At 44.3% G+C, this 16,419-nt stretch overlaps 1 protein-coding gene across 1 annotated transcript; it reads left to right on the forward strand.

The window, feature by feature from the left end:
• Nucleotides 1-519: 519 nt before the first annotated feature.
• CDHR5 (cadherin-related family member 5) lies at nt 520-14,732 on the forward strand. The gene is made up of 15 exons (XM_010564385.1): nt 520-598; nt 815-993; nt 1,414-1,416; nt 1,931-1,981; nt 2,334-2,426; nt 2,552-2,650; nt 4,054-4,164; nt 4,520-4,696; nt 5,105-5,195; nt 7,321-7,418; nt 8,198-8,404; nt 9,469-9,585; nt 10,527-10,599; nt 13,090-13,241; nt 14,151-14,732. Exons 1-15 carry the CDS (start codon nt 520-522, stop codon nt 14,730-14,732), a joined length of 2,112 nt encoding a protein of 703 aa, XP_010562687.1.
• Nucleotides 14,733-16,419: the final 1,687 nt, after the last annotated feature.

Consider the following 16,419-nt stretch of genomic DNA (forward strand, 5'->3'; position numbering starts at 1 on the left):
GCCTGGCTAAAATAAATAAGATGTAGGGGATATAGTAGCATCATTATGCCTTTTTCCAGGAAATGATCTGACCGAACCAGACCCTATCTCTGGCCCATCAGAAACACAAACTTGCCCACTTCCTCCCCACTGGGAGAGGCTGGAGTATACAAACAGCTTCCCAAGTGTCAGCCCTTGTGCTCCTTCATGCTCATGCTCATCTCAGGGGGCTTGGCTCTGAATTCTGAAATGCTTCAAATATATCCTTGTTGCTACAGAGAGTTTAGGATAGGAAAGACCCAGGAACAAAGGAGACACAGGAATTTATGCATTATCATTTTCCATGACTGGTAAATATCTTTCAATAAGTCATCCAATGAGGCAAAGAGGCAAAGGTTGAACTGCAGCAATCCACTCCAGCCAGCCAATGCCTTTTGCGTTCATTAAACAGTAAACGCAGAAGACGGCACTGGGAGAAACAGGGAAAGAAGAGTATCGGCTTAATCAGAAACGGATTTTTTCAACAACTCACAGCTCACCATGGCTCGTTCTCACTGGCTCCTCACTTCTGTGCTCTTTTTTCTGTCCTTCATAACACATGTTTCAACACAGCAACAAGGTAAGCTCTTGCAGGAGGTCCATGACCACAGAGGAGTAACCCCCAGGGCAGCAGGTTGCACTGTTATAGGCAGAAGATTTTTATACTCCTACTCTGAGACAGCTTTGTTCAACAACCTTCTCTCCAACGGTAACCAGAGGCGTCTCAGGTCTCACCCAACTCTGTCACGATGTGAATCCCTGGGCAATTTTGTGTCTCATTTGTGTGTTTTTCCAGGATGTTCTGTCAATAATAGACAACCAACAATTTATGAAAATAACCCTCCTGGCTACGTGGTGACCACAATCCATGTGGAACCAGACTTCATTGTAATGATTGATCCTACTTCCCCCGATGCCAGTTTTTTCACTATACGGGGGTCTGAGCTGCAGCTGAACCGAAGCGTGGACTATGAGGTAAGCCTTCAGCTAGCAGGCTATAAGGATGAGACGGATAATGCTGGGATGCAATGAGTTTCAACCTGGGGTCTTGGGCTTCCAGGGATTTGTAACCTGTTTCTAAAGGATCTAGGAAATAACTTTGAAAAATAAACCTATTTCAGTTCGGTTTGGGTTCACTGCTTGGGAGGTTTGGGTTCACTGCTTGGGAGGTCAGCCCTTCCACAAGCAGAGTATAGGGAGGAGGGGGATGCATGGTATGCCTACTGTCACCTTCCTTCAATGAGTCTGTATCAATTAAAGCAAGGGCAAGTTTTAAAACCAAAAATGTGACAACTGTAGTGTTCAGAGCTCTCCAGGACTCATGTAAAATGATCCCCATTTGCCTGTAGAAAACACAGTTCTGAGCAGTGAGGTGATCTTGTGTGAGGCATAAAGGCAGTGTAAAAGGTCAGTGTGTTCAGTTTGGTTGCTGCTGAATTATTTTACCCTACTGGAGTGCTCTGTACACAGCCACAAACATCCTTAAGCTGCCTTTCCCCTAATGTAAAAAGCCACACTTATTTGAGCGAAGAACAGCAGATAGTTAACACCCTGCAGGCAACACTGTACTTGCTGTGTGGTACATTTCTGTTTCATTCAATTTAAAAAGAAATCTCTGTGTGAATTTACCTAAAGTGTGAGAAAATGGCCGATGAGCTCTGCCAACATGTTACAGGAATCACAGGGAGAGAAGCTGGAAGATCGGTCTCCTTTGACTCCCCCATAAACAAGATCCTAGAGCTGATGGATGGCTGTAAAGGAAAGAAAGGAAAAGTTAGATATGCCTGCAAACAAGCTAAAGCCCAGCAGCATTTCTGATTCAGCAATGCATGTATTTGTCCCATTTACTTTAAAAGAGTTAGTACATTTTGGCTTGTTTCTACAATGGCTGGGTTTTTGTTTTTGCATACAGAAAGACACCTTGTTGCTGGTGTACCTGATCTGTCAGAACACTACTGGGCAGGTGAGTGCTCTTCCAAACACTCAGCCCTGTTATAAGGTACTGCAGGCAGCACATAATTCCCTCTGCTCTTCCTAGTCCACAGACTGGGATGAGGAGATGTCCTTTTCTTTGTGGACATACATATTCTTCCCACAGTCAAGGAGAGAGTACCCAAGGCCCTGTGAATGGGGAGGGGGTGGGAACAAACCCACAACACCCCCTCCACACTGTGGGCTGCCTGCAAACCTCAGCCCCATCCAGCCCCCATCCAGCTGTGCTCCTTACACCATCCCCTCTGGTCACTCTGCAAATCAGCATCAGCCCCTAACAGTCTTACTTTGTCTTTGATTCTCTTGCTTTACCCTTTCTGCAGAGAGATTCTTTGGAAATTCTTGTGACCATTCTCAACATGAACGATAACAGCCCAGTGTTTAAGCAAATGAATCTCACCAAAGTTGTTCCTGAGGTAAGCATTTTATGGAAGTGAAGAGGGCACTGGGTCACCCAGTGCTGTGGGACTAAGGAATGGTTAGCAGGGAGAAGTCTTCAGCCCATTTCACAGAGACAGTAACCACAACAACTTTGTTTCAGGATACAAAAGTGAATGCAACCATTGTAGCCCGTGAAGATTTAAGCGCTAGTGATGCTGACCTGGACACCATCTCTTATGAACTCACAACAATAGTGCCGGTGAGCATCTTTAATCTTTGGGGAAAAAATGGTAGCTCTGGAGAAATCTTTGTGTTTAATTCAGAAGAGCCCCAACTTTGAGGCTAAGATCACTGTATTGCATTTAGTTCTCTGACAGCTTCTGGAAGAGGTACATCTTTTGCAAAAACCAAATGTTGGTTTGGTTACCAGAACAGAGCAATCAACATTGCAGGTATTGAATTCTTTTACTGCTCACATTTTTATTACACTGTACAGATTAAACTTTCGTCTGGGATATTCTGAGCTGTATGATCCAGGGGAGTCTTGTTGGGATGGTCAGTAAACATATCAGGAGAGACCTTTGTACCTCACAGAGTTCAGAATTGCGCTGAGTTGGATAGGGAACAAAGGAGTTATTGTCCTGTTTGCCAACAGTGTCCATGCAGAGTGGAGGTAACATGAGCTGCCCAAGATCACACAAAAAGTCTTTGGCAAAGCCAAAGGCAGACTCCACTTTCCCCAGGTCCCAGTTTCGTGCCTTAGTTTGTTTGCTCTTAAGGGGTTTGCTTGATAACATGGGAAATGAATTGTATGCATAGTTAAATTGATACCAGCCTAGAGTGCAAGGGCCTGCTAGAAACTAAAAAAAACCCCCCAAAACAAAACAAAACAAAACTTCAAGAGAAAACCAAAATGTATATTTACATTTTTAAAAAACATTGTGCAGTAAGCAGGCAGTGTCTGACATTCCGCCTCCATTACCTCCATAACCCCAGGGATTTTAAGGGTTGTGAACAGAAACCACAAGTTTTTGAATTTCACCTCTGGGACCAGACTTTGCACTCACATTGGTGTAAATCCAGAGGAATTTAGAAATTCAGAGGAATTCTAGTCAAGACATAAGATTAAAGGAGAACAAAAGCAAGTGCCAAAGGTTATAGCGTAAAATGCATTGTATATTGTTTCAATTTGGCTTTACAGTTGCTTCCAAAGTTCAGCTGTGCTAGGCTAAGGCAAGTGATCTTGCCAGCTCTGAGGCTGAGTCATCTTTGGTCTGTTTTGTGCATGCATGTAAGATTGCTTGGCTGTCATGGACCCAGAATCAAGGATTGTTGGCAACCTGTTGAGTGCAGGAAATAAGGTAAAATATTTCATCCAGTACCTGCTGAGCAGGTAGGCAGGCAAAGCAGGGGATCTTGGAGAAGGAAACTCACGGGAACACAAACAAACCTTTCTGACGAGCTAGGCAACTCCAGTGTGCAATACCAAAGATTAAACAGAGCTGGCATTCTCATACTGCCCCCTGTGCCCCCTGTGCCCCCACCCCAACCAGGTCCCCAGGATTAAATGTCTGATTGGGATGACAAACACAGCAATGAGCAGTATTTTGAACATGTCTGTGATTGAGTCTGCTAGTAGAGTTTTTCCTTTTCCCCCGCCAGGGCACAGATGGCTATTTTGCCATAAAAGGAGTTAATAGCCCAGAAATTTATTTACAAAAAGCTTTGGACTATGAGAAATTTAAATTTACGACGTTGGTCTTGTATGCAAGGGTAAGTTCTTTAGAAGGAACAAAATGCCTTATTTTCTCCAGTCTTTCTTAACTGAAGGGTAAGTCTGAATGGGAGATCTCTGAGATGGCAGGAGGGAGGGTGGATACTGGGGTTGGTGAATTTGGAGCAGCCTTCCACCCTCCATAATTACGCAGTGACAGACTTGCATTCAGTCCACCTTTGTCAGCAGAATGAGATAATTCACTGCTTTAGCTAATCTCACATAAAATCCTAAGCCTTAGACAGAATGGAGTTGCAACAGGTAAAAGATCCTGGGCCACTGGCTTTTGCAGATGGGTTCTTCTTTTGGTAATAAAACTTGCATCTCACGAATATGCTTTGCCTTTGGGTACAGGACAGGCCTGTGGGCAGCATCGACACCACCAACACAGCTACCATAACAATAAACATATTTATTGAACAAGCTGACACCAAATCACCCTGGTTCCTACCCTGTGCCTTCATTAACATGGAAAATAACATTTGCATCAGCAGCCCCTATACTGGGAGGATCAATATCTCTGAGATGTCGGTAAGAAGGCGTGATCAAACAGTATCCTTGATGCTATTTTCAAACAATATCCAGATGCTATTCCCAGCAGGTAGTGCCTAATAACTTCCATGAGCTCATGCTGATCTCTAGTCATAAATGCAGATGATTCAGCATGACAGGGAGCCTTCATCATCCTGAAAAGTGGAGGTTCCCCCACCCCAAGCAGCACTGCTTGTCCTTGTTCCTTCAGCATATCACAGTATAGGTGAGAGCTGGAAAACCCTTTGCTCTAGGCTGTCTCACCTCTGCCCTGTTACAACCATCTACCAGCAATAAATGCCATTCTGCCCAGACAAAACCACCAGAGCCACGCTGGGGTGGGAGAATGCTGCAAATGCTAATTTGGTGCTGTAGTCTGGTATGTAATACTTTGCCTTGTTACTGCAGACAGAACCACTCATCCTAGAGCCGGGGCCTATCTATGCTATTGATCCTGACTACACTTTAAATGAAAAAATCGTGTACAGTATTGTTGGTGGTGAGTAGAAGTTTTCACCTTCCACAAAATGCATTGCTCATATGTCCCCTACATTATCTGCCAAGAGGAGATACCCTCCATGGCACTTGAGAGTTGAGGGCCTGGGGATTTGCCCCTCTTATTTCTGCCACAGAAACATAACTAGATCCACAGAACACTGTGGATTAAGTAGAAGGAACAGATGGTACAGAGAGGAAGAAAAAGAGAATTACAGTCCCACAAACCAATCTCAATGAAATCTGTTTCAGAAGGACTTTGATTTTTTGGGAGGTGCGACATCTTTTATCTTTAAGCTTTTAGACTTGATTTTGCCAGTCTGGTCACACCACTTTCATTCAGTCTTTGAGCTGAACCTGAAATTCCCACATCATCAGCATAATTTTCATTCATTGCCAAGAATTATGTTTTTATTCCCCAGCACATTGCCACTATCTAATCTGCCCTGTTTTAGTCTTGATTTCAAAAAGATGACTTGAACACAGTCAACTGATTGCCCAATCATTGACTGGGCCATTTATTTGATTCAAAGGATTTTTTTTTCTTTTTTTTTTTAAACAATAGTGGGGTTTTGAATAACTATCAAGGCAAAGGTAGATCATATTGGTCAGGTGGAGTGATTACTTGTTCATCTCCCTTCACCTATGCCACATGGCACCACATCTGTGAATATCCTCCTGATAATAAATACATTAAAATCCACTGGCATTTTGGATGTAGTGTTGCCTCCCTACCCCACAGTCAGTAGGGAACCTCAGACTAGGGGGTCCTTGTCTAAATACAGCCCACAGTGTCTCAGACTGTGGAAGAGAATTAAAAATTTTGCTTAAATTTTAACATATATCCAACATAGATGTTTTTATGATTTAAACATAGATGTCCTGGTTTCAGCTGGGATAGAGTTAACTGTCTTCCTAGTAGCTGGTACAGTGCTATGTTTTGAGTTCAGTATGTGAAGAATGTTGATAACACTGATGTTTTCAGTTGTTGCTCAGTAGTGTTTAGACTATAGTCAAGGATTTTTCAGCTTCTCATGCCCAGCCAGGGCAGCTGACCCAAACTGGCCAACAGTGTATTCCATACCATGGGATGTCCCATCTAGTTTAGGAACTGGGAAGTGGGGGGCAGGGATTCGCCGCTCGGGGACTGGCTGGGGGTTGGTCGGCGGGGGGGGAGAAATTGCCCTGCACATCATTTGTACATTTCAATCCTTTTATTGCTACTGTTGTCATTTTATTAGTGTTATCATTATCATTATTAGTTTCTTCTTTTCTGTTCTATTAAACCGTTCTTATCTTAACCCAGGAGTTTTACTTCTTTTCCTGATTTTCCCCCCCATCCCACGGGATGGGGGGGGAGGGAGTGAGCGGCTGCGTGGTGCTTAGCTGCTGGCTGGGGTTAAACCGCGACAACAGATTAGAGATGTAGGAAGCTGATTTCTACCCCTACATCAATACAAGAAGGTGTCTGTGTCTAGGCTCCTTTTGTAGTCAGTAGAGAGAAATAAGCATTTCCAAAGCAGAATGCAGCTTACGTTGAGGCCAATGTTCACAGTAAGTTGAATAAATCATGCATTGAGATGCCATTTTCTCTTCACAGTATAGGTAACAAGGTCAGGTATAGATGTCTTCCCTTTAGATGCTTAGAGATATTCTAGACAATTCCCCACGCAACTATTCTTTGTAGATTGGTTTCTTGCCTTTAAAATAGGAATAATCTTTCCCTTATCTCTCCTGAAGTGCAGTTTGGGTTCAGTTAGGGTTTGGGTTCAGGTTAGGGTTAGAGAATTGGAGACCTTCAGGCCTCAAATTGCACCAGGGTCTCTAGGCTCTAGGCATTTAGCAGAATTTAAGCTGGCTATACCTGGGCTTAGGCACTGGAAAGGCAAACCTTTGCTGTCCTACCTCATCTAGTTGGGTTCACACACATCTCAATGCTTTTTGTCTGTTGGGTCCTTCTGAATCCCTGGCCAGCACTTCCAGCCCTTGGAGCAGCCAGGCAGGCAAGGAAAACAAACAGTATTATGCCCTGGGTGTATTGTCACTAAGATGTGAAAAAATGAGTTAACGAACTCCGGGTCACTTTATGAAGGTATCTGGTGATTGACTGGTCTTTCCATTTTCTTTAGGGAATACAGACAATGTCTTCTCAGTGGATGCAGGCACAGGGAATCTAACTATGAACAAAGTAGTAACTTCCCCAGACTCGTACCTATTGCAAGTCATGGTAAGTCTGATGACATTGCAGACAACAAGCCAGGAAGCAGCAGTCTTGATGTGACAGGAATCAATTAAATGAGTAATTAAAGGTAACTCAGTTACACCCTTTCTTTCGGAAGGGCCTAGTATTTGACTAGTGTCTTATACAAACTTACATGCAAAGCTCTTGCAGAAGTTAAGAGGCATTTTCCCTTATCTGTGGGTTGCAACATCAAAGCAAATTAACTGAATGGGGACATCCTGCTGAGTTGGAAGTATGGAGGAGCATAACCGGAAGGCTTTTTTTAGGCATGACTGGAGCTTGTGTTACAGTAGTCAATCAACCCTAGAGAAGAGCTCTTCTTTTGGCTACAGCTCAAGAGGAGAGGAAGGAGTTGAAAAGCACTCCCAGCATGTACATAGCCAGGAAGATGGGACTCTCGGGCAGTAACTGAGCTGATCCAAACACCCACAAAGATGAGTAGACTCTACCTGCTGGTGCTGGAATCTCACTGCTTTGTATTGGAGCACGGCATTTTGTCCAGACGTGGCCCTTATGGAGGTTCATATCTAGACTTTGGGACTAGACCAAGACTGTGCGGAGGGCCAAGAGCAGAAGCAAGCTAAAACACAAGGACTCCAAACCATAAGGCCCCCTGTGACAGGCCTGGCTCAAAGCTCACTGAAAGTGATGGAAAGAACCCCATGGGTTGCAGTGGGCTTCAGACCAAGCCTATCCTTTTATGTCTCATCATTAATAGGAAAAGGCTAGCAACTCTCTCCCTCTCTCTCTCTCTTTCTCTCCAGGCCACCCAGGTCAACAACATACAGAAATACTCCATAGTCAGTGTAGAGATTAAGGTCATCAAGAAAAGTGTTTATCCACCGTTCTTTGAGAGCAGGATGTACTACGGGACTGTATTTGTTGGTCTGGCCCCGAGAAGCTTTGTCTTCCACACTGGTGATACTTCAAGCCCCCTGATGATAACAGCAGCGGATGACGATTTCCCTAATGTAAGAAACTGCAAATGCACTGCATTCTTTCTTACTGCTTCACGCTTAAAGCAGGATCAGAAAACGTGAGGAAAGGGAGGTGGAGAGAGGCAAACATGTCTTCCTGTAGTGTTCCATATTATATTTCCCTGGAAATTCCACATAGATCAGAACTGCTTATAGCGTAATGTAATGCAGAGAAGCTGCTGGACTCCTCTCTTCCAAAAACCGGTCCCACCCAGATCTATGTAGATGAGCTGATCCACTGCAAAACAGCATCCTCAGTAAAGCCCAGGGTTAGCAAATACTGTGAATGGGTCCTGATCTGAATTAGGGCTGGGTGAAGAGTTTCCTTGAAGAGCTTGGGGTGGCAGGATCCCAGGCAGAGGTGTCCTTTCTCTGCCAGGTCGAGGAGAGCTATTTGTGGACAGGCCTGGGAAGAGGAGCCAGTCCAAAGACAGCAGACTAGCAAGGACCTGCAGTCCTGGGCTGGAAATTTTTAACCTTCTCCCTGTAAGGACTCATTTTGAGAGAGCCATTCTTGAACAATGTAATGGAAGAAGGAAAGGGGAAGAGATTTACTGACCAGAGATTCCCATCCCACCCTATTAAGAAAAAAGTGCTAGTTTTATTGATGCCAAGGCTTCCATAACAAGACTGGGGACCTAGCAGAGGAATAACAGCCTAGACATAAAGGAAAAAATTGTGCAGACTTCAGCACAAGTATTATTCTCTATGTACATTCCCCTTTGGCACTGTATTAAAGGCAGAACTGATCAAATTTACAAGGTCCCTTGCATAGATGTGTTTTGCTTGGGCAAATACTAAAGATACCAACACAAGCTGGGTAAGACTTGGGATTTTTTTGGAGGCAACACTTTTAGGATACTTTCTTGAACTCCGAGCAACAGGGTGAACACACTTGAGTTCAACCTTTCTCACCTCCTCAGTCCAGATTTATTTATTGCACTATACACCTGCTCATACTTCAGATGTATTTGACAAGTCCTGCCAATGTGTTGTTATCAAGATGCATGCAAAGCACAAATGGTGTGGTTTAATCATTCACTTTTCTGGCTTTTCAGAAAGTCAACCCAAACATTGAGTACTACATAAAAAACAGCACCGATTTCATCGCAACCAAAGATGGACTCATCCTGACAAATGTGATGCTGCAGTCACCAGGAACTGTAACCATCGAGGTAGGGCAACTTTCTCCATTATCTTGCCAGGGTCGTGGAAGGAAGGGGTAGTCTCTAGTAGAGAAGCACCAAGGGTGGAATTCCATTAGGTAAGGGATATAGTGAAAGGACAGTCCTCGTCCCAACCATTTGCTTCATAAATGTATAGGGATGGAAGGAGAAGTGATAGCAAATTTACTCTGTGCGATACAGGCTATATCTGGTGCCAGCTGTAAAATTGTTTCTCTAGTCCTGTGGAAAATATCATTGGAGACAAGCAAAAAGTCAACTGGGGAGATTTTAGGAGGCCCTCTCCCACATTCTGATTCTGACTAAAAAAAAAGGAGGGTGAGCGAGTGGGTAGGACATTGATGTGTATGTGTGGGTAGGGTATGATTGCTGGCATATACCCCAGCTCTCAAGGCTACAGCCCCAAACTTGGAAATCCTTTGGTAAATCAAGATTTTTTTTCTCAGGTTGAAGGAAGCAGTTAATAACTTTAGATTTTCTAAGAAGCTAGATGTTCACTTTGTCCATCTTCCTGCCAGCAACAACCGGCTCCCTAAGATTTGCCTAGCACAATGCCATGCCCTGTGGCTCTATCTGAACCAGCTTGACTCCAGCATTGTTTTAGCTACCCAGGCAGGGCAGAGAGGTGCCAACACATGCTACTGCGCTTCCTGCCCCACACTACCTCATTATCTGTGTACAGCTCTGTGCTGCAAAGATGCACAAAAATGATCTGTACACAAATGATGCACCTGGTTCTGGCCCAGGACAGGGAATCTTCAGAGCTCCTCTTCCTCTGTGATCAGAATGTCCAGCTACAATGCAGGGCTATTGTGAGGATGTGGTGAGGATATGGACAGGGTACTTTGTCCACAAAGGGCCCACCACATACCTTGAGAGTGAGCTGGAGATCTAGGAAGTTCCTAAGCTATGTCTTTCCCATGTTCACATAGGCTGTTGGAAAAGATATGGTGAGCCTGCAGGAGGCGAGCACTGTAATCGTGGTGGACATCATCCTTGCTGCAGGTAGGCTGGGTGCCTTTTTTCTGCTTTGTGGAGATGACTGGGGAGACTTTTGCACTTCTGTGGGCAAACTGGCAATGACGAGTCACCCACTGAAGTCTGTGGACCTTGGCTGAGGCCAACACCATACCTATAGGAGGTTCTATGGTGTCTATAAGGGAGAAAACACTCAAACAACATCCTTATGATGTGGTCACCACATGCCACAAACAGCCTCCTGAGACTTTAAGTAGTGCTGTGTATTATAGTGTCTTTTCTCGTTATTCCAAAGCTAAATCTGGGGTTTCTTCCTGTTTTGTGGGTCAGATATAACCCAGGATGTCTCACCATGGCAAAGCAGGGTTGCCCTGACACCTCCGTACATCATTGCTCCTTTTTAGCCAAAAATAGAGAAAACTGCAACATTATTTCCTGCCTTATGCAGAGCAGACAGAAGTTGGCACACCTCCACAAAACCAGGCTTCCTCATGAGCCAAGGAATTTTCTACTCAGGTTGGGTCAAGTTCTTATACTCCAAGATATTAAGGTCTTACCAGGAGAAAAGACCCATGAGAAATAAGATAGACATGAGGCTACATATATAACCCTCCAGTTATCATTTGGCTTTGTTGATGTAAAAATAGCTTACACTTCCATACTTCTTAGAAATGGCTCTTAAATAGGTCTTATAAAATTAGTTAGATTTGAAGCTTATGTGGCTTTGGATTAAGATGAACCAATATCATGCATTTTCACATCAGGATAGGCAGATAACGCCCAGAATCCATTGGTTTCTACATCATGATGTGTGCTTGAAGTTCCCAGCTGGGCTCTTCCATTATTTCACCCTCTTATCACCACCATCATGGGGATGTCTGGAGGAAAAAAAAGTGGACTCTTGGATGTAAATTTGGATTCCCTAAAGGTAGTGTCACTTCACAGCTAAAAACATTGGCTGCATAAAACCCACCTAAACCCAATTTAAGGGCACAGTCCAGCTCAGCAGAAAGCTAGTTCAGGTGTCAGTACACAGAGCTGCAAACACTCCAAACAGATGTACCAACACTTCTATGCAACTTTTAAATATTGCCCTTGGTATTTAAACCACACAAAATAATGTTGCTGGTGACTATGCAAAAAAGTAGATTGAAATTACACTGAATGTCTCAGAGCCTATGAGGGGAATTGTGCATTATTCTATACTATAGCCAGCACCCAGGAATGGCCTAATCAGAGGTGAGATTACCATTTGCCTGGCAAATCTGTAGGATATTTAACCCTCAACTTTAAGAGGTGGTGTTAAGGAATGTGCATGCAACGGGTTGGAAAGTGCTTTACTGAGCGTTCCAATATCCAGGGAGAAACTAGAGTAATTTTTAATACACTCTCCTGGGAAGTTGTAATTGTACATTGGCCTCTGGTTTCTGAGACACCAGTGCCAGAGCCATCTCATGTGGATCTCAAGGTGAGTCATTCCACCAAGCTGAGCTAGCTTTTGCAGAGGCACTGCATGCTGCACAGCACAGGAGTTAAGGGTGGTGAGTTTCACATCAGCTCTGTGGCCTGTGGCTCCCTAAAAGACATGGTTAAAAGAAGCAAAAATTCACTGACACCCTAAACACTCACCAATGTATTAATGATAAACTGAGGGCACAATCAAATGTGGAGGGAATACTTAAAGTCCGTTCTCATAAACAGGTCAGCAGGAGAACAAAACTGTATTTCATTAATCATTAAACTTCAAAGAGACTAATTTACACTACAGAATAAAGCTGGAAAACTTAAATATAAAGAATCCCAACAACAACAACAAGCAAAGCTGATTAACCCTGAGGAAGTTACTGTCTTTCCACTATAATGTTGATTTCTATACAAATATGCTTACACTGACCAGTGGTTGAAAGCATAAACTGCTCCTGAGAAGGCTGGTGTATATTACTACAGCTACAAAAGGAAAGAGTTTCCTGTCCTGGGGACCTTCTAAAGTTTTTTCTATTTCCTATTATGCTTTTTTATTTCTTATTTTAATGTGCTCATCAGTATCAGAGGTGATGATCCAGATTAAAGGAACCTTTGAATTTTCACACACATATGTACAAACATACCTCATTTTTTGCATTCTGGTGTAAATGGGTGAAGTGGGAAAGTAAAAGACCTACCTTGCTTTACCCCATGTAACACCTGCTTGCCTAATAGAGTCATGTATATATTAGCTTAGTTAAATCATGGGATAAAAGTCATTGTCCTGTAAATGGATGCTATTTCCACTTCATGTAACTTACTGGAAGTTATAATATTCTGTGAGTGGTCACCTTAAAAAAAAACAACTCTGCTTTTAGGACAGCAAACAAATGGCCTTCTGTGACATTAAATATATCAATGTCACATTCTGCAGCACAGGATGCTTCTTTGCCCTTCAAAAATTGGTTGGAGCTTCTTCCACAATGAAGTGTTGTGTTAAAAAAGCTAGCTGCCATTTTTAGTCTTTGTAACACTGGTTTGTTTTTCTTGTAGCTGTAACCTCCTCTGATAAGATACACAGTGCTCAGGATATGGCTATCTTAGGTGGTACATTAGCAGCACTGCTATTAATTGCCTTAGTCTTCCTTGGAGTGATGATACATAAACAGTATGGAAAACGAGTCAAATACATGATGAGGAAAAAGGTAAGTAAGTGCCTTGTTTGTACCTGAATTTCTTAGAGTTAGAAAGTGGGATCTGAGGAGGTTTTAAAGTGTGGACAGGCTGTCCAGATACTACACAAGTTTGTGTGAGGGTGATAAATCACTCCTGAGACCATGTTTGCAAAAGTAGCATTGCTTTGGTGGTGTTTGCTGCTGTTCTTTTCTGCCCCCTGAGGCTGGAGCTGTATGGTAGATGACAAGCAGACATGGTAAGGAGACAACCACAGCTCCATGGAGCACAAAATCTAGGATGAACGTGACACATACCAGAGGTAGTCTCTGAAAAACATGTATCTGTGGCATAAACCACTGTTCATCCTCCTCCTATAGTCAAAGGAGAGAAAGCCCCCTTCATATCCTATCCTAAAGCCTGGGCTTAGACAGTTGTCTGCACCTGAGCTATTTACTTTTGGCTCTCTCAAGTCCCTGGCAGGCTGCTTACTTTGAAGTTTAGGGTGTAATTCATCTGACCAGATGTTGGTCTCTGCCTTAGGATGGGACCGTCAGGAGCCTTGACTCCACTGACTACAACATCAGTCCAGAGCACATAGCTCAAGTGAGTAACAACAGTCCTTCACCCTGAGTGAGGTAAATCCCATTCCAGAGTAATACCTCAAATGGATGGGTACAAATCAGTATACATTGCTGGTGCTCAGCCCTCCTGGAAAACATGCCCATGCTTATCTGAAAAAAATCCAGAAAGGGAGTCAATAAAAATAGCTGTTCTAGGGAGCTGTATCTTTCCCAGGCTTCAAATAGGTCTAACTGCAAAACAAGCTGAAGCTTTCCTGAGCAGCAGCTCCGTTGCTTCAGCTGCCTCTTCCTGCGCCTCCCCTCCCCCCGCCCCGTTTCTTTCCCTTTCACTACAATCACAAGGTGTCTCTCCTGTAGTTCTCCAGGGAAATCTCTGGGGGTTACCACAACGAATCTTACAAGCCAGATGAACACCCAGATGTGAGCACCAAACAGGATGAGACTTCAGAAAATGGCAGTGTCCAGTCAACGACACATGTGCTAGAGCAGCCAGCACTTCCCTTGCCCTCTTCAAAAGCAAAAGAAATTGATAGCCTCCCAAAGGCTTCTATAACTTCCACCATCATCTTTGACCAGGAAGAGAAAGAGGAAGAAGTGGAAGAAGAGACTGAGCATGAGAAAGAAGTGAAATCTATCCTCAAGACAGACAGGCATGTGGCAGATGATGGTTACAAAGCTGTGTGGTTTAAGACTGATGTGGATCCAGATGCTGGAGAGAGGGTTGCAGTGATTGAGGACAATGCAGCAGATGGTGATGATGACAGTGACCAAGATCTGCAGAACAATGAGGAGGAGGAGGAAGAAGATTATGACAAGGACTATCACCACAGAGGTCTGGGAGTGTCCTTTGCCTCAGAGAGCTCATCACTCCCAGCTGCAGAAGTGATAGCCAACACATCTCGCACAGATGCAGTGACAGAAGATGACAGTGACATATAATGGAAATAGATCTGCACTCCCCTCCCCCAAAATGGGGGAGTGTCAGCTGCTTTGCTGACATGAAGCCCATCTTTCTGCTCAGGGGGGAAACTGGAATGCAGGAGGACAAGGTTGCCTGTTCTGCTTGTCTGAATGCAGCAATTATATCTGGAAGAGATTACAGCTAATTCAACATTTTAGTGAGACCTTGAAATACCACTTAGGATTTGGGGGGGCGGGAAACACATACCTCATCTCTCCACCTTCCTGCCTGTTCCCCCTGGGGCCCCTTACATCACATTTCCCAAACTGGCTCCAGGTAGAGCTGAGATGTAGCTGAACTGACTTTGAAGCAGTTAGCCCAGCTCGCGGTAGCAATTTAGTTACACAACACAGTGTTCATCTCCCCTTGGTGGGTAAATAACTCAGCACTGACTGCTTGGCTGTTCCCTTTAGGGTGTTACAGTTTGATACCAGCTGCAGGGTGTAAGCCAGCGCAAGTCACCCTGGCCCTGCAGTTGCTCATATGACTGTATCCAGGAGCTCACTTCAGGGCTTGGCTCTACTCTCTGCTGTGCCAGACTCTGTGCTCCCAGCACAAGCAGCTGGCATGTGCCACCATGGTCCTCGTCCTGCCAGCAGCCGGGTGTTTACATGCTCAGGAGCTGCTGTTTCCTCTATCACTGGTAAGCAAGGACTGATCACATGTTCTTTACTGAAGGACTTTGTCCTCAATTTTTCTATGTCATAAAACCACTAATCGTGCAGTACTTCTTTGGCTGTCTGTCTCCTATCTGACAGGGAAAAGAAGAGCTCCTGCCGGGACGTGCCTACAAAATGCCAGGGGTATTTCCATCTCTCTGGGTTTTTGGCAGCAATGGGTGTCATTCTAGAAGTATTGGATGTGGGGTCAGCACGTTCTTTCCCATTATTTCCCTTGTCCAATAAGGCTCAAGGTGTCCCTTTTATCATTGCTGCTGAAGGTGGCAGTCAGTACTGCCTCCAAGTGCCAGATGACACCGTCATTTTTCTGCTCCTCTTGTCTCAGATGCCAACCCCTTTGTATACCACCTTTCTCCATTCATGAGGACCCCGGCAGGCTCTTTTGCTGGTAAAATACCATCTTTTAAGCTTCACCTAGAGCCAAGATGCAGCCTGAGAGCAGAGGTGGTTCACTGAGAGCAAGTCAGCTCTGCTGTGCTTGGCTTATGAGTTCAGGCTTGAGCTGGAAAGCCTGCTGACCTCTGGATTTACTTCATGGGGTGACAGCACCATAGAATGTTGGACCCCTCCTCCCTCAATCCTCCCTCATCTTTCAGCAATATTGTCTTCAATTTTGGTTCTGCCGTAAAACCCCAGTTCAGCAAAGTGAGCACACCATTTCCAGGCAGCATGAGGAGTAAAGTGTTTGATGCTCTGGTCTAGATTTACACCTCCCATCAACCAACCTCTTCCCCCACCTAGCAACCAAAAGCTGGGCTGATTTCCACTGTCTGAGAATATGGCTTGTGCATTTGCACACAAAATTTGTGCTGCTCCTGGTTTTCTCATCTTGGGGCTAGCTACAGCGCAGACATGGACTGTTGCCCCAGTTGCTTCCAGTAAAAAGCTCGGGAGTGTCCAAGGCAGGGATGCAGCAGAAGGAGCTTGGGTCATTAATGTTTATCTCACTTTCTCAGCTTAGCACAACAGCACAGGATTGCAACAA

The sequence above is a fragment of the Haliaeetus leucocephalus genome, unplaced genomic scaffold, assembly GCF_000737465.1.
Source record: "Haliaeetus leucocephalus isolate CR32 unplaced genomic scaffold, Haliaeetus_leucocephalus-4.0 Scaffold177, whole genome shotgun sequence".
In the NCBI taxonomy this organism is placed as follows: Eukaryota; Metazoa; Chordata; class Aves; order Accipitriformes; family Accipitridae; genus Haliaeetus; species Haliaeetus leucocephalus.

Bases quoted from the DNA above. Each gene is read 5' to 3' on its own strand.
- CDHR5 (XM_010564385.1), top strand. From the start codon at position 520: ATGGCTCGTTCTCACTGGCTCCTCACTTCTGTGCTCTTTTTTCTGTCC. The intron at 4,165-4,519 runs GTAAGTTCTTTA...CTTTGGGTACAG, and splicing joins CGTTGGTCTTGTATGCAAGG to GACAGGCCTGTGGGCAGCAT. The intron at 4,697-5,104 runs GTAAGAAGGCGT...TTGTTACTGCAG, and splicing joins TCAATATCTCTGAGATGTCG to ACAGAACCACTCATCCTAGA.